The sequence below is a fragment of the Acanthochromis polyacanthus genome, chromosome 7 (assembly GCF_021347895.1).
Source record: "Acanthochromis polyacanthus isolate Apoly-LR-REF ecotype Palm Island chromosome 7, KAUST_Apoly_ChrSc, whole genome shotgun sequence".
Classification (NCBI taxonomy): Eukaryota; Metazoa; Chordata; class Actinopteri; family Pomacentridae; genus Acanthochromis; species Acanthochromis polyacanthus.
In genome coordinates this window covers 41573624-41591978 of record NC_067119.1, presented here as the reverse complement: position 1 = coordinate 41591978, position 18355 = coordinate 41573624, and the positions used below count along the sequence as shown (strand labels likewise).

Below are 18355 nucleotides of genomic sequence, written 5' to 3'. Positions count from 1 at the left end.
TAAGATCTGGATCTTTGGAGTGTGGAACCTGGGTGAACATCTTGGCTCTGTTGTGATCCCCGGGTTCTCCTGAGCGGTTATTGTGGTGTGTCGGGGTTCATTGTTGTGCTAAGGGTGGAAAATGGCATCAAGGCCTGCTGTTGGAGGGGTTGTTTAGGTGGTGGAACATGTTAAACATCCACATGAATGTCAGGACTCAAGGTTTCCCCGCAGAACGTTGGATTAGAACAAAATGATGGATGTTCTGCACTTCACCTGTCAGTGGACAGAATGAGGTCGCATGTTGGCTTTTACATAATTTCATCTTCTATCATTACTTCGCCAAGGAACACAGTGGAGTTATGTGACGATCGGTGTTGGTCTGTCTGTCTGTCTGTCTGTTTGTCTGCAACATTACTCAAAAACAGATTAACGGATTTGGATGAAATTTTCAGGGAAGGTCAGAAATGACACAAGGACCAAATATTCCCAGAAATTCCTTTAGGAAAAACTAATGAATTCAAAGGAAACCGCTCTGCGTCTTGGAGACTGCTAGTCTTTGCAGCATCGTGGAATCACACGGGTGTTCATCTGCTGCTGCTCCTGATGCCTACTGAAGGTCAAAAGTTCAGGCTAAACAGGGCTGCACTTCTGATGGCCGACACAAGCAGATGCATCACATTTCAGATGATAAATGGTACTCGGAGAATTTAAATTGTAATTACTGTGCATATTTATTATATCATTCAGGTGACAGTAATGTATACAAAGAGACAAGAAACTTTGGCCTGCAGCTGGAGAAATAACTAAAGCTGCTTCCTCTTCTATTGGGTCAATATATAATTGAGGGACTTTTTGTATGATAGTCAACATTTTGCTGTTTTCAGGCCTAAAATCAACATGGCCACCTATAACCAAACACCACATGGTATTTTTAGAGAAAGATTCTTCTATATATTATACAATTTAAATATTGGATATACAATTGAGTTAAATTGAAATGTAAAGTTATTAATAAAGATATCATAGTAAACCTGTTGACTATTTTATACTAAATAAGTCAGAAAGCCTTGGAGTCTGGCCAGTCTTTTCTTCAGTAGGAAATGACATCATATGGAGCAGGTCATGTGATCTGGAATTAACACACTTCCTTAGACATGTTGTGATCCTACTACAAATCCACCACTGAGGACTTATCAGGACTTATCCATCAGAAATGTCTGTGCAGGTTCTCATTCATCCAGGTCATGGTTATCCAAAGTAGTTTAAATAAATCCACTGGACTTTAAGAAAGTTCAGAAATGATCCAAGGAACAACTGATTAAATTGTGGGGGTGTTTCTGAGTCCCATCAATTCCCATCACCTGCTACATATTTAGGTCATGTGATCCGGTATCCGTACATAAAGTACTCATGCAGAACACACACCTGTACTCAGTGCAAGGTCATTTTTTATGAAAGATTTCGTCCGTCGGAAATGATACAATAACTGAGCAGCCTTGGCAGAGCGCTGTGCTCTGAGTGCTTTTCTTTCTTTCTTTCTTTCTTTCTTTCTTTCTTTCTTTCTTTCTTTCTTCATTAAAAAATGATTCTGTTTCAAAAAGACATTTCTCAGTGAATGGTACTGTATATCAAACTATCAAGTCTAATTGTCATGTTTTCATTTCAAATTCTACTGTGAATTTAATTTGAAGAGAAGTGTACATTGACTTGTTGACTCCGTCTCCTTATTAAAGTTATTTTCCTGTTATTTCATGGACTGCTGCCTGGTGTGGACGCTCCTCCTCCTCCCTGTTGATCCTGTAGACAGTCGCTTTTCCTCCTCCCTCTTTGTTTTCTCTTCCTCCTCATACCTGTCTGTCGTCAGTGAAACCTGGGAATGTTGGGAACGACACCAAACTCCTGCTCACTGCATCTGTCACTGGGATACTGCTGGATACAGAGTAGTTAAGGTAAGGCCACAGATATTCAGTCAGTTTTATCATCATTTATGTGCCCTTCCTCTCAGCTCCACCATGGATTTATACATGTTTGTATGTAATGTTTTTATATGATGAAAGTATGAGGAGAAAAACGAAGAAAATTAAAAATAAAAGCAGCTTTTTAAAAAAATGTACCTTCAAACTTACAAGTTTTCTGTGAAGTGTATTCAGAAAAACAAATATAGAAAAACAGACATTGACATACATGTTCAGATATTTGATCTGTTACTGTGACAAACGGCTACTTTGCTCTCAGCACATTGTTGGATATTTAGGTACAAACTTGTAACAAATGGTTGATCTGTAGATAAGAGCTCATCCTAATGATTAACAGGATCTGAACACAGGTGAGTATTGTGACTCAGGGCTCAGTGTTGCCACATCAAACAGTGGCGTCCTGTAAACAGCAGCAGCCTCACTGGTTTTTCCTCCTACGTGTTTAAGGACACCTAAAAATCTGCAATTCTGTTGTTTGTTTGTTTGTTTGGTTGGTTTTTTTAAAGAAAAAGGCAGTAAAGATGACTCAAAATGCTGAACTCTTCCAGATCTTACGGAAGGCAGACTATCAGGGAGGATGAACCGCTCCACGGTGAGCTGCCTGAAGAGTCTGGTGGTGATGCTCCACTTCCTCTGCTGGGTAGGTGCAAAAAAACCACTATAGTACCGTTCAAAGGCTTAGTGTCACTTAGAAATGACTATTCTAGCTGGAAACGGCTGATTTTTAATGGAATATCTCCATAGGGGTACAGAGGAACATTTCCAGCAACCATCACTCCTGTGTTCTAATGCTACATTGTGTTAGCTAATGGTGCTGAAAGGCTTTTGAATGGTAGTGTACACTGCAGGCGTCACACACACTCCAACCAAATACAGAGATGTCATTTGAAGGTGGAATACAATCTTTATTGGATGAATGAACCATTTTAGAACTCCATATGCCAATGTTTTACGTCACCGTCTGCTGGAGGGTTTAGATAAAGGCTCCTGAGGGGAAGAGAATGAAGACCTGAGTCTCCTGTTTTTATTATTAATCTGAGTTTTCTATGACTGCTGTTTTGAAGAAAGTTTTCACTAAAATGAATACAGCACGCAGAATCTCTTCCTGTTATAGTGTAATATTTAGTAAAACACTAGAAAACCACAGAGTCAAAATTGACCAAGTTTTAGTTGTTTACCACCAAGACTAAACTGGATGACCTTACAGTAACCATGAGCAGAAAACCATTCACTGTTTGCGCTTTTATGAATAAATCCTAAAAAATCTGCTGATTCCCTAGCCTCGCCGCGCTAGACAACCACGGCAACGAATTTAATTCTCTGCCAGGGTGGGTCTAGTTACCCTCCATAAGGCTCGAGGCTGGATTCTCCTAAAACTGGCCGGACCAATCACCATGAAGTGTAGAGTCAGAAGGCGGGCGTAACTAAGTGACGACAGAGGTGCGACGATTCTGACAGAAACAACCGGCACACAATAAACAGTTATCTTTGGACTCGGCTTTGGCCACAGCCCTTAAAGATTTGAAGCTAAAATTCAACTTGAAAGATAAACAAAGGGTGACATTTAAGTGTTTCATTGAGAAGAAAGACGTATTTGGACTTATGCCGACGGGATATGGCAAATCCTTAATATACCAGTTGGCTCCGCTGGTTGGGAAGCTAATGGGACTTAGCCACAATCCGGCGCTCTAGGAACTATGTCAGCCTATTCGTTGCGCTGATTGGTTGTATACCTACCCAATTGCTGCAGAGTGATTTGAAAGACAACCTTTTAGCCCGCCTCCCTCCCTGTCCAGCGTTCCTAGACCCTTGTGTCTGGAGCTGGGTCTAGCGCGGCTAGGCTACTGATTCCCTGGATTTATACCAAACGGTCCTCAGCTGGACACACTGCTGACAATGTGTTGTCAGATGTGTTTTCCACTCACTGTTGCACAGATTTCATCAAATGTCACCAAACTGGCAGACACCCTAAAACAAAGCTGAAGTTTGTTATTATTTCAATATAATAAAGGCAGCGTGAGGCCAGATTAAAATTACTGCATCCCTCACTACCTGAAAAACAAACGTCTAGGAGTGGCCAATGTACCTTACACCTTGTCTGGATGTAGTATGATCACTGACAGTGGAACAAAAAGGAGTCAGAGCCTTAACTGAGGCAGAAATAGTTGACATTAATGCAGTCACTGTTCCTACCCTGTTTATGATTTAAGTGCTGACCTGATGAGATGAAACGGGTCCTGAAAACTGAGCAACACCGACTTCTTGGATCACCAAGCAAAGTGAAGGATCAAGGATTAATTCAGGAAGCCTATTAGCACTTGATGTAATCTTGTTGTACCACAGGGGGGTGTTATTGCACCATTTCTGACATTCCTTATTGTGATGGCATTTATAGATCATAGTATTGCATGATATGCTTCATTTTTTCTACAAAATTAATCATCCTCTAGTCTTACCACTGGTTTTACCTGAAAGAAACAAAGGACCTAAAGTTTACTAGACCTGGAACGTTCATGCAGTGGAGGTAAAGTAGAATATTTCTCTCTGACATTCAAGAAATTGAAAAATAGTCTCATTTCATATGTGAGCGTAAGTAGCTATTAAATGTGCTGTTATTTCCTGACAATGGGCTGGTATTTCACAAATTTCAGATTTTGACCAGAAAAAATCCTGAAAAATTCAAGAAACTGCTCACATGACCTTTAGTCAGATTAGAGCTTTAAAGAAGAAAGGAAATAATCCATAGATTTATGGCAGATTATTATTGTTGTTATTATTATTTAGTATTATTGTAATAATAGTGTGTTTCAACAGCCACATTAAAAGAATATCTAAAACAGTCAAATTCAGCCTGAATAATTGTTCATAACACTTTGTGCTGCTAGAATGTTCCATGACCTTATCACACATTGAATGTTTCATAACATGTTGGTGGCTGGGCTGCACAGTGATATAGCGGTTTGCACTTTCGCCTTGCAGTAAGAAGATCCCGGTTCAAATCCCGACCTGGGATCTTTCTGCATGGAGTTTGCATGTTCTCCCTGTGCATGCGTGGGTTTTCTCCGGGTACTCCGGCTTCCTCCCACAGTCCAAAAACATGCTGAGGTTAATTGGTTACTCTAAATTGCCCGTAGGTGTGAATGTGAGTGTGATTGTGTGTCTGTATATGTAGCCCTGTGACAGACTGGTGACCTGTCCAGGGTGTCCCCTGCCTTCACCCGAGTCAGCTGGGATAGACTCCAGCACCCCCCATGACCCTAGTGAGGATAAAGCGGTGTATAGACAATGGATGGATGTTGGTGGCTGACAGGAGGAAATTCACGCAGAATCATAGAATCACTCTATTAAAAGCCCTTAAAGGTCTTCAGTAGAAAACCAGTGTCATATCATGTCTGTGATATCTTACTTATTGAGCTTTGAGAATTAAAAAACCTGAAATGTGCTTGTATGATCTCCAAGCTTTTCCATGGACTCACCCCGTCATGTCTGACTTTCTTTAAAGAAGGTCTCAGTCTGGAGATCAGGATCTCCTCTGGAGGGGACTGTGAGGTCTCATACAGGAAAGCAGCCTTCAGAATAAATGCTCTTTCTGTAAGATCTGGATCAGTCTTCTACTCTCCATAAGGGAGGGTCCCACGTTAGCAGCCTTCAAAACTTACCTTAAACAGCTGGAAGTCAACCAGTCTGTTGACCTTTAACTTCTTTGTGAACTTTTTGTAATGTGCTTCTATTGCAGTCTGTTGTCCTTTTATTGTGACTTATTGTCCTGTGTTTCACTGTTACATTTTTTTTTTTACCTGCCTGGGGACTGTGGATGTAAATGAGCATTGTTGCTATAATCCGGCATATTTACGTCTATTGCTGCCAAAATAGACGTTCACTAATGAGCACTGTCCCTATCAAATACATAATCCTTGAGAATACTAACATGAAGCGTCTCTGTGTGTGCTGCAGCTGTGTGGTGCCTTCGTGGTGGCCTTTGGGGAGTTCCAGATGGTGCACTCCAGGTACCCCTCTCTGGTCACCACCTTCTTGCCCATCTACCCCTCCAACACCCTGGTGGTCACCGGCACCATCGTCACCTGTGTGTGTTACCTGGGAGTGCTGGGAGGCATGAAGGAGAACCGCTGCATGCTCATTTCGGTGCGTGTGGAACCTGACTGAATACCACGTCTGACTCAGATCATGTAGACTTACTCATGTTTGAATACAACGTGTACTTGTTGCAGTTTTTCATCCTGCTGTTCATCCTGATGCTGGTGGAGCTGGCCATGGCCTGTGTGTTCCTGGTCTACAGCAGAGAGGTGGGACAGTTTCTGTGTTTTCACCTGTAAAAGGTTAGAAACAGGTTTCTATATTGGTGAATATATCAGTTTCATGAGCAGAGTCAAAGCTTTTCTAAGCATGTGTGTGACCCGTGTTTAATTACTGTAGACGTCCTTCCAAATATTTCTATGCATTAAACGGTACAAAACAATGCTGTGAGATTGCGTTTAGGTGCATCAAGTACTTGGAAGGGCAATCTTGTAAGCAAAACAATTTCTCTATTTGAGAAAATGAGTCAATAATACGTAGGGTTAGACATGACAACAGTTGTCAGTTTTCTATAAGATGACTGTGGGGCTCGTTTCAGCTTCTCTCGTTTTTTCTGTTGGGTAGTTGAAGCTAACATTGCTTCCCCATGTAGATCCTGATGAGTGGCAACTAAAATTATATATTCAATTCTAAATTCTGCTGGCAGCCAACTATGAGAGTCCGACGCATGAGTAAAGTGCTCCCTGCGGTTTCTCGTGGTTAGAAGAGGGCTGCAGCTGCTTGGCTGAGACATGAGTATAATGAGTTACAAGGTTAGAAAAGCAGGAATTCATTTCTCAGCATTTTAGAATAATCCTGATCTTTGAAATATTTAGTAGCTGGTGTTCTGCTTTATATTTGAGGTTTAGATCTCTTTCAGTACCAGCCACAAGAACCTGTTTTCTCCTCAGCTTCTCATGCAGACCTTTAAATGGTACAGTTTCCTGAGACTGCAGTGGTTTGAATATTTATTTATACAGCTGTTCTGTACACATCTGTTCTTGCCCATCTTAAATTAAAGCAACAAACTGAAATGCCCAGCAGACACATAGAGATGAAAATAAGGCCAAGAACAAATCCATCAAGAAACAGACAGCAGCTTCCTACACATAATTACCAGCCATCACCAAACTGACAGCTCTTACATAAAGCAGCTCAGATTAGAACCACATAGACCATGTCAGTGAGAACTCCATGATCCTGACCTGTGATCCAGTAGCACTGTGAAGCTCAGTTATACAGTCAGTTGATAAGGAAGAAAGGCTGACAGGAAAGAGTATTTCACCGTATTTCACATATTACTGCTGTTAGTTTACGCTGTTCTGTTCTGCTACAATTTCTGCTTCACCTTCCTTTAGTCTTGGGCTCAGAATTACTGGCTACAGAACTGTAACTATCTCGCTATAGCAGCACCATGATGATAACTGATGCATCAAAATACAAAATACACTCACTGGCCACTTTATTAGGTACACTTTGCTAGTAAAAGGTTGGACCCCTACTGCTTTCAGAACTGCCTTCATTCTTGGTGTCAAACGTTCAACAAGCTGTTGGAAATGTTCCTCAGAGGTTTTGGTCCATACTGACATGATAGCGTCACACAGCTGCTGCAGATTTGTCGGCTGAACATCATGATGAGAATCTCCCGTTCCACCACATCTAAAGGTTCTACTGGATGGAGATCTGGTGACTGTGGAGGCCGTTGGAGAACAGAGAACTCATTGTCATGTTCTAGAAACCAGTTTGAGATGATCTGAGCTTTGTGACGTGGAGCATTATCCTGCTGGAAGAAGCATCAGAAGATGGTCCACTGTGGTCATTATGGGATGGAGATTTTTAGCAGCAATACTCAACTTTAAACCATGATCAGTTGGTACTACAAAAATATCCTCCACACCATTACACCTCCACCAGGCTGAACCGTCGATCCAAGGCAGGATGGATCCATGCTTTCATGTTTACTCCTAATTCTGACCATCTGAATGTCGCAGCTGAAATGGAGACTCATCAGACCGGCAGCGTTTTCTCATCTTCTGTTGTCCAGTTTAGGTGAGTCTCTGTGAACTGTAGCCTCCGTTTCCTGTTCTTAGCTGAGGAGTGGCCCACTGTGTGGTCTTCTGCTGCTGTAGAACATCTCCTTCAAGGTTGGACATGTGGTTCAGAGATGGTATTCTGCTTTCCTTGGTTGTAACCACTGGTTATTTGAGTTCCTGTTGCCTTTCTATCATCTCCCACCAGTCTGTCCATTTTCCTCTGACCTTCACATCAACAAGACGTTTTGGTCCAACCAACTGATCACTGGATATTTTCTCTTTTTTGGACCGTTCTCTGTAAACCATGGAGATGATTGTGTGTGAAAATCCCTGTAGATCAGCAGTTTCTAAAATGCTCAGAGCAACAACCAGCAACAATGCCACATTCAAAGTCCTATAAATTCCCTTTCTTCCTCATTCTGATGCTCGATTTGAACTTCACAAAGTTGTCTGGACCACGTCTACATGAATAAATGCATTGAGTTTCTGCCATGTGATTGGCTGATTAGTTATTTGTGTTTACAAGCAATTGAACAGGTGTACCTAATACAGTGACTGGAGAGGGTATATCTGCGTCCCCAGCTGAGGTTGGGTATTTTGCCACTTACTCTTGAAACTGATGCTTTTCCAAGCTGGTGGAATAGAAATCATTAATTAGTCATATACCTGTTTTACCGACACTGACACTTTGCACAACAAGAACAATAGTCTAAAAATAGTTTTTTTTTAATCGTATCCCACAAGTGGTGTGGATGCGATTAAAAAAATAATCTAATTAATTAAAGAGTTGTAATTAATTAATCATAATTAATCATATTTTTCAATGAACAGACATATGCACTGCCTGTCAAAAGTTTTGAGACACTTTCTTATTCAAATAAATTAGAACCTGTCTCAAAACTTTTGACAGGGGGTGTACATGTTTAGAATTTAAAATTTCTTTTTTATTATTATTATTTTTATTTTTATTTTTTTATTTTTATTTATTTATTTATTTTTCTTTTTTTTTGTCTGCAAGTCCGCTCAAAAATGACACCAACCACTCATGGTGCCATTGCTTAAGCTTCATGTGCAATTTTTTTTTCTTCTTTGTGCCTGTGACCATCACCGGCCCTCATGGCAAATTAACCTATCATGTTTATTTCAAGCCGTTTCCTACATTATGCCATTGAGGGCTGTGCACACCCAAGTGAAACATAAAACAAACACAGGACAGACAGAAAGGTGAGGCATAGACAGTGTTCTAAGAGAAAAGGTGCATTTTATTTGTTTGTACTCTTTAATTCAAAACCCTTCACAAACACCTAATACGACAAAGTCCCAACTGGATCAATCATGAAGATGTCAGGAGGCCACAAGAAGGATAGATAGAGCAGAGTGAGATCCACAGACACTAACCCAGCAACCTCCACTGACTCAGCAACCGGAGGAACACACTCTATTGAGTTTTGGTAGGTGCCGGTGTGGTGGGTCTGGCATGCATGAAAACCTCCACCAAAAGGAGGGAGCTGTCCCCTCCAGCCCAAGGAGGTCCACACAGCCCCCCCGCAGGAGCCACCAAGCGGAGACCCAGCCCAGGAGCCCGGAGCGACCCCCCCCGACACAGCCAGAGCCCCAAGGCAGAACGGGCCATAGCGGACCCCCACGGCGCCCCACCGGCCCACAGCCCCACTTCCCCCACGACCACCCGGCCCCCCCCCCATCCTCCCCCACAACCCGGCCCCCCCCGCCCCCCAGACCCCCGCCCCCCCCACCGTCCCACCCCCGCCACCCACCCACGCCACCCCCCCTCCCCCACCATGCCGCCCACCCACAACCCACCCAAATCCGGGAGGCCACCCGCTCACCGGAAAACAGCACCAAGGGACCGGGCAACGGCACCGAAAGGGCAGACGAGCCCAGCCCACCTCCGGCCGCCCAGAGAGACGCGACCCTGAGGGAGGGAGGGAGAGGAAGGAGCACCAGGGGAGGTGCAACAACCCAGGCCCTCGGGCCCGGCAGGGAGAAGCCCCGGAGATCACGCCAGTAAAACTATTGTGAGTTACCCTGTTACTGAGTTCACCAGTTCCCCAACTGGTGAACACTAGCCCTGCACCGTGAATGTGACCCACCCTAGTGTATATACAAGTATGTGTGGTGTCTTAGGATTGGGGGGTCGGTGAGGCAGAGCACAGGGTAACGAAACCCCCCCTCAGTCTCACCGCAAGCCCAAAATGTGAATGTGTATGTGGTGCGTTAAAATTGGGGGGAGAAGTGTCAGGGTGGGGGCATAGACGGGGGGGCCACAGCACAACACTGCACTGGGGCCCGTCCCGTCGAATGACGTCCCACCCCATAACCACCCACCCCCAGGTAGTGTGGTGCATTAAAATTGGAGGGGAATTGTGGAGTAGGAATAGTACCCCCCCCCCCCCCCCCCCAAGGGATGTGTTGTGTGCCCTATGTGTATATTTACAAGTTGTGTTGTGCGAAGCTTGTGAAGTGATTTAAGAGGAGCGATCAACGGGGCCCCACCCAGCCAGGCGGAGGGAGGTGCGCGCGCGCCCAGTGCCCCCCCATACACCCCCCCACCCCAACCCCCCACCCCCCCCAGCCCCGGCGTCCCAGCGGGCAGACGGCGCAGGCCAGGCCAGAACGCCCCCGCGCACCGCACCCGGTCCCCCTCCCCCTACCCTCCTCCCCCTCAGCCCCCCAAGCCCCCCCACCCCATCCCACACCCATCCCCCGCCCCACCCCCCAGGGGGAGGGCGGGAGGCAGGAGAAGGAGGGGGAGGAGGAGACGACAAGAAAGGAGAGGACAGGCAGCAGAGCGGGAAGACGAGGGGGAGGGAGGAGGGAGGGGGCGAGGGAGAGGGGACAAGGAGGCGGAGGAAGACGGGAGGAGGGAGGCGAGGGGGGAAAAAGGCAAGGAGGAGGAGGGGGAGAGGAGAGGGTACCACGGGGCACCCAGAGACCCACCAGGCCGGAACCGCAACCGCTAGCCGAAGAGCAACAGGCCATGCCGGAACAGCGCCCCCCCGAGCCCCCGGGCAACACCCCCGCACAGCACCCGCCGCGGGCACCGGGAGACGGCCGAGACGCATTGCGACCCAGCAGAGACCCGGGGGGCAGCGCCCGATCCAGACGGCCGCCAGGCCACCGCAAGCGCCAAGGGAACCACGGGAGGCCAACGACACCACACAAAGCGGCCACCCCCATGAAGAGAACACGACAGGCGACCCAGCCCGACCGGGCGCCAGACCCAAACGACCGCCGGGCTGCCACCCACGACATTTTTAGTCGCAGATGGCGACCTGGCGGGCGCCCAAGCCAGGCACCCGACCGAGCCGAACCGCCCACCATGCCCCCCCACAGAAGCAGACACCCCGCAGGACGCCACCAGCCCCCCACGACCCCCAGCCCCTGAGGCGACCCGGCGCCCGCCCAAATTTAAAATTTCTAAGAGTAATGCGATTTTAAAATGGGACGTACAGAAAAAAGTGATTCTGATCATTAAAAGCCTAGATTTCGTTTGTTTTTCACACTGTATGGCACATAAAAAAAGCAGAAGTAGTTCAAGGACCTTCTGAAATTTGAAAATCCACTGAATCATTCTGTTTTCATAGTTTCTGGGTCTGATAAATGGTGTCATTTTGATAGTTCTTTTTTAGGAATATCCATCCATCCATCCATCCATCCTCTATACACTGCTTTATCCTCATTAGGGTCATGGGGGGTGCTGGAGTCTATCCCAGCTGACTCGGGTGAAGGCAGGGGACACCCTGGACAGGTCACCAGTCTGTCACAGGGCTACATATACAGACAAACAATCACACTCACATTCACACCTACGGACAATTTAGAGTAACCAATTAACCTCAGCATGTTTGTGGACTGTGGGAGGAAGCTGGAGTACCCGGAGAAAACCCACGCATGCACAGGGAGAACATGCAAACTCCATGCAGAAAGATCCCTGTCCCAGGCCGGGATTTGAACCGGGGATCTTCTTGCTGCAAGGCGAAAGTACTAACCAGGACACCACTGTGCAGCCCCTTTTTTAGGAATATGAATTTTTGTGTAGAAACACAAATATTTTTTCATAAACTAAAAGTTTATACTTAAATTATTAAAAGACAGACATTTTGTGGTTTAAATGTTTATATATATATATATATATATATATATATATATATATATATATATATGAGTTCATTTGCAAAAACACATAACTCTGTTTTGATAAATTTTTAGAAAACTTTTTTTTAATGTTTACTTGAGATAATATTAATCAAACTGAAGTTGAGTGGATTTGACTCAATAGAAAAATACATGACAAAGTAGAGAAAAAAATAAATTACTAGAGTTATTATTATTATTATTATCTCAAGTAAACAATTAAAAAAAAGAGTTTTCTGAAAACGGAGTTACCTGTTTTTGCAAATGAACTCTTCATATGTGTGTGTGTGTGTGTGTGTGTGTGTGTGTGTGTGTGGGGGGGGTGGGGGGGGGGGTGGGGGTGGGGGGTGGGGGGGCTGAGAATGTCTGAATCAGGTGATTTAACTAACTATAAGTGCAGATCGTTCATCAACATCATTTTCCAGGTAAACTAGCTACAACTGTGATAAGACTCCTGGTCTAATTACTACCAGCTTTCCACATACTGCTATCAGCACAAGCTGCCATTAATCTAAAGGCCACAGTCTCTAATGTCCTTTCGGCTCGGTATATTTCAGCTGTGTTGTGTGTTTGCCTGTTGTGCAGATTGACACGTACTTTGAGAGAGATCTGATGCGAAGCTTGGAGATCTACAGAGATTCCAGTCCAGAAGGCAATCAGACCATCAAGGATGACTTCGATGCTGTTCAGTACCGGGTAAATGTTAAACTACTAACTTTACCTTTTTCTTCAGCAACTGTTTTGGTTTATCATTCCTCTTCTCATGTTCTTACTTTATGAAACTGTTTTTTTAATTGTTTTGATTGGAGAAGACGCCTGTGTCTGTGTAAGTATAAGTTATTTCATTATATTTATGTCATTCAATTATAATATATGTAAATGATTTCTTGGTAATGAAAGAAAATGTTTTAAAAGACCTGACAGGCAACGTGCACTCAGTTGGAATAAATATAGGAAATTTTGAAACATAGTCTTATATATATTATAACCTATTCGTTTCATATGGTTGTAGCTTACAAGTTACTCCTGATGCTGATTTTTAATAATACACACTTTAGTTTTGCTTGATAAGAAGTCTGGCTTATGTGGTAACAAACGGTAGACGCCAGGCAGCACAGAGCTGTTAAAGTGAAACCAGTTAATCCTTGTTACTGCCATATTATGTATTGCCATATATAATCACATACCATATTATATTCACTGCATGTCATTTGCTTTCTCCTGCTTTAAAAACATGCCTCCAGTAAAGCGGGTGCTTGTTTTTTGGTACAGTTCAGGTGCTGTGGAGTTCATGGTGTGGCAGACTGGGAGGGGCATGTTCCGATCTCCTGCTGTACTATAGACCCCTGCAACAACCCCAACCACCCCAACTGGGAAGAGGTTAGTTCTCTTATAGCTGCATAAATCACGGGTTTCAACGAGAAAACAAACTATTATCCCTCATTGATTCATCAAAGGGTGTTTGTTTTGTAAGTTTTCATTTAATCAGTCTACCTGTTCACTGATGATGATGTTCTTATAGTCTTACACCTTCCTACAGCAGTCAGTACACAGCCCACCACATGCTTTATCTCCCAGTATGTCTTAATAATAGCACGGCCACTGAGCATTTTGTGTTCTCATTTGTTTACCAGAACCAGTACAGTTTAACCAGACACATAAATATTCCACTTAGACCAGTTTCATCCTCATGCAGTCCCTCTGTATTCAGATGGAGATAGCAATGACTTTAATATTAGTCCAGCCTGGCAGAAATCCTGGAATCAGTAGTCAGTGCTAAGCTAGGAAATGCTGCTAACGTAGCCTTTAAGTCCTCACCAGTCTGGTTTCAGAGCCAATCACAAGCTGGCTTCAATGCAATACTTCAGCTCCATTTATGCACAATTACACTTTGGATCAATGTAGGTGGTGACTGGTGAGTTCAGTATCAGAGTCTCTGACTTACTCAAAATGCAAACACTTCAAACTTCAAAACAACCTGACAGCTGTTCCTTAGTTGTCATCTTTTCACTGCCTCTCCATCATGATCATTGTGTTTTATTCTGCTCTACTACTAACACTATCACTATTTTAGCTCTGTATCTCAACTGTAAACAGGATGAACATACACACTTTGCCTTTCAGGGTTGTCTTGAGAAACTGAGGGACTGGTTTGCCAGAAATTACCTCAGCACAGGGGCAGGAGTGGTCACAATGTTCATCATACAGGTACGGTACATTCAGCTTTCCTTTTCCACATCTCGGTTTGTGATGTCCCAGCAGACCCCTGAAGACCTGCTGTAGCTTCACTGACTGGACAAAGCAGCTTCAAGTTCAAACCCACAGAGAGCAATTTCCACCTTACTTTCTGATGTTGTAGCTATGGCAGCCATTTTGGAAGCCATCAACTACAGCTACAAACATCTAACCATCTTTTTAAACACACAGCATGGTTGTTTTGATGTGGTGTGGGATGGTTATTATCTGGTTTTGTATGACAACTATTTATTTTAGGCTCCTCGCTGTCCCCTCAGTCCACCATTACTGCTCTGTGTAATAGACTTTTTGACTAGTTTTGGGCAGCAACAGAGGCTGTAACCAAAAATCCAACACATTTAAATGTAAGATAGAAAATGTTTTAGCAGCTGAAACATAAGCATGGATTTGAAGCTGGGCTGATCTAGGCAAGGCAAGTTTATTTATATAAACACATTTCAACAATGAGGCGATTCAAAGTGCTTTACGAAGACGTTATGACAGACATTTCTAAAATCATTTTAGCTGTTTGGTCCCCTCCAAACATCTGTCTCTGTTGTCCACCAGCTAGTTTCTAATTCCGTCTGCTCTTTTGAACTTGGCATCACATAAATTATGGATTTTTCAAACAATACACAAAGTAATATTCTCATTGTTTATATTGAGCATATGTCACATTTGCAAAACCGTGTTTCATTCTGGTTAAATAATATTATTTTTATTTCCTTTGTTTGCAGTTTGTTTGCCTGTCTGTCACCATCCCTCTCTTTTGCCACTTCAGTCGACAAGGACTGGGTTACCAGTAAAAAGAACCGGCAAAATGGTTTCTGGAAGTAGCAGCTCTCTCTCAACTCTCCACATTAACGGAATTCTTTTCCGTGTGTTAAATATTTATTGATCTCTTCTGAATAGCCAAAGTCCTGCTGCTATTAGCAGCCATTAAAAAAATAATTAAGGGAGTAAAATGTGAGGGTGGCTCATGAGATTATTACTGTTAATGATGCCTGTAGATGACAGATATGGAGACATTTCATTGGTGGATAAGTCATGACATGATCATGTTGGACCTAATTCACAAAGACCCCAAACTATGGTCCCCCACAGAGTGCTAAACAAGATTATATTCATTACTTTAGACGTCTGCTATTCCCTAAACACTTGTAATCGTCCCTCTTCCCCAGTAATAACTACAGCCTAAATCTGCTCCTGTTTTTCAACTTGCTGCTCCTTCTGTAATTCAAACCCTGTCCGACAGTGTGTCCTTGTATTTACAATAAGTCTCTGAGATTTTATTTTCCCTTGTCGTGCATTTTGTCAGCTCTGTGTGAAGTTTCTGATGGAAGAATGTTCAGAGCAAATAGGAACCAATCTAGTGATGGATCTGACACAGAAACAGATTCAAACTGAGAAGGGATCTGCACCTCAGACTAGCTGTTGTAATTTATCTACAGGCAGGTATTGTTATGTTCTGTTGAGCCCTGTTTTAGCCAAAGGTTATGTTGACTTATCCAGTAGCAGTTCCTGTTGGTCATGTATCAATGCATCTACAGACGGTTGGTAATGAATTACTGTAATAATGAAGAAAACCTAAACATGTCATCATTTAAAAGTTCTGAAACATTTAGGGTTTTTTTCTGATTTCTGAGTGTTCATTTCTGTTACAAACCACATCATGTATCCTGTGTCAGAAATGTAAAGTCTCGCTCATGCTGTTAGTATCTGATATAATGTAGATGGAACTAAATTCTCCTGCTTTGTTTGTTTGTATATTTTGGATTTTGAGGTTTCACTTGTTTTGAGCAGCTGGAAATTACTTGTAAACTTGTAAGTCCTGAGTGTGATAAAGTGGCATTTATGCTGATTTGTGATGTTTGATCTGTTCAGCCACACTGCATACATTTTTTGGCAAAGCTGATTTTGGAGCTTCTAAGGTGAAAAAAGACAGTTTCTGCATCTGGCATGCTATTGACGGACAATTTTCAGATTTTAAATTGCATTTTAAATTATGTGTTTGATTCTATCCTACATATACGCATGTATTTTCTGTTTATTATAGACTGACTGTTTGTCTCTCAGTGTTGTATTTCCAATAAGGTTTAGTGCTCTCTTCTGAAGTTCTTTTACATATGGATATTTCCTCCTACGCACCTGTCTACAGGACATTATGAGCCTTCACAGTCTACTTTTCATTAACATGAGAATGCATTATTAGTACATCAGTAGTAATGGTCCTTCAGCGCAGCAGAGCGGTATGAGCTGGCCCTGTATGGCACGCTGTAAACCTGAACATAAATAAGTTATGCAATAAAGTCGTCTGAGGTTCAGTGTGTGTTTGGTGAGTCCAATATGAGACTGATGGAGGATATAGAGGCTCTGATGGAGGCTCTGCTTTGCTTTGGTAGTCAATTTACCTCAAATCACATTTACATAATATTATTAATGAGGCACTTTAATCAGACAGATTCCCTTCAAAGCGCTCTGCATGGCAAAATGAACCACGTGGACTTAAACACCCTGAACAAATACAATACAGCATTTAATGAGTTTAAATCCTGGCACAAGAAGCAACTGAGTCCTTTGTGGCTTAGAAATAGTTTGAACCTTTTTTGAAGATGGACACAGATTGGATAGCCACATTACCTGTTTCCAGTCTTCATGCTAAGCTAAGCTCAGCTAACCCACTGCCTGCCAGCTCTGTACTTAGCATACTGACATGAAAGTGAGCTTTTCATCTTGCTCTTAAAAGTGAACTATGCTACGCTAACCAGCTGCTTGTTACTGGGTCATTATTATTTATTTATTTTGCTCACTCTTGGCAGGAAAGTGAATAGCACTGTTTAATGGCTAACTGTTTCCTGCTTCTTCTTTTTTTAACGCTAAACTATGATTCATAAAATAGGACACACCATGCCCTTTTGAATCAGCCTTTTTGCAAGTATTATTGTGTTATATACACTGTGTGCTAAGTAAATGCTGCACAATCATTATCTAAATGTTTTCATCATTTGTAACCTAACAAAACAGTCCCTGGCTGCATTCCATGACATGGTCAGTGTACACACAATACACAGCTCTTAACTCACCTCTTTGTTATTATTGATATGAACAGTGACCCAGAGCATGTTTAAATCAGTGCTGTTCTATTGAAAGCTACTGAACCACATGCTGTCACAGCAGGGCAGCTTCACATTGAGAAACCCCACAGGTGATGGAGCAGAAGGTTGATCCAGACCTTCACTACGCTCAACGCCAAGGAGAAACTGTTTGCTGCAAACTACTCAATCTAAATGTTAGTTGTTAGCCTCACACAGTGTTTAAGTGTCATTTTCAGTCTTTATTAGTAAAATATCCATCCATCGTCTATACACCACTTAATCCTCATCAGGGTCATGGGGGTGGAGTCTATCCAGCTGACTGAGGGTGAAGGCAGGGTTCACCTGGACAGGTAACAGTCTATCACAGGGCTACACATAGAGACAAACAATCACACTCACATTCACACCTACAGACAGTTTAGAATCACCAGTTAACCTCAGCATGTTTGTGGACTGTGGGAGGAAGCTGGAGAACCTGGAGAAAAGCCACACATGTACAGGAGAACATGGAGACTCCATGCAGGAAGATCCCAGGAAGGAACCGAGACATGAACCGGGGATCTTCTAGCTGTGAGGAGGCGGTGCTAACCACTGACCACTGTGCAGCCCTACAGCAAAATATGTTTGTTAGAATTAGTCTGAGCTCAGATTGGTTGTGTTGCACACTCGGACAGAAAGGGGCTCCAAGCGTGCATGAGTTTAAAGTCCTTTTAATACGCTCTCTCTTCAGATACAGGAACAGAAACGATACAGACACGTCCACATTGCTGCTATCAGACTTCCTACTCGGTCCCTTACTTGACGT

General features: G+C 43.3%; 1 protein-coding gene across 1 annotated transcript; it reads left to right on the top strand.

Annotated features, from left to right (window-relative positions):
• Positions 1-1598: 1598 nt before the first annotated feature.
• On the top strand, positions 1599-16779 carry LOC110970355 (leukocyte surface antigen CD53-like). Its single transcript, XM_022220614.2, has 8 exons — positions 1599-1931; positions 2507-2598; positions 5913-6101; positions 6188-6262; positions 12806-12916; positions 13493-13600; positions 14345-14428; positions 15193-16779. Exons 2-8 carry the CDS (start codon positions 2536-2538, stop codon positions 15259-15261), a joined length of 699 nt encoding a protein of 232 aa, XP_022076306.1. The 5' UTR covers positions 1599-1931; positions 2507-2535; the 3' UTR covers positions 15262-16779.
• Positions 16780-18355: the final 1576 nt, after the last annotated feature.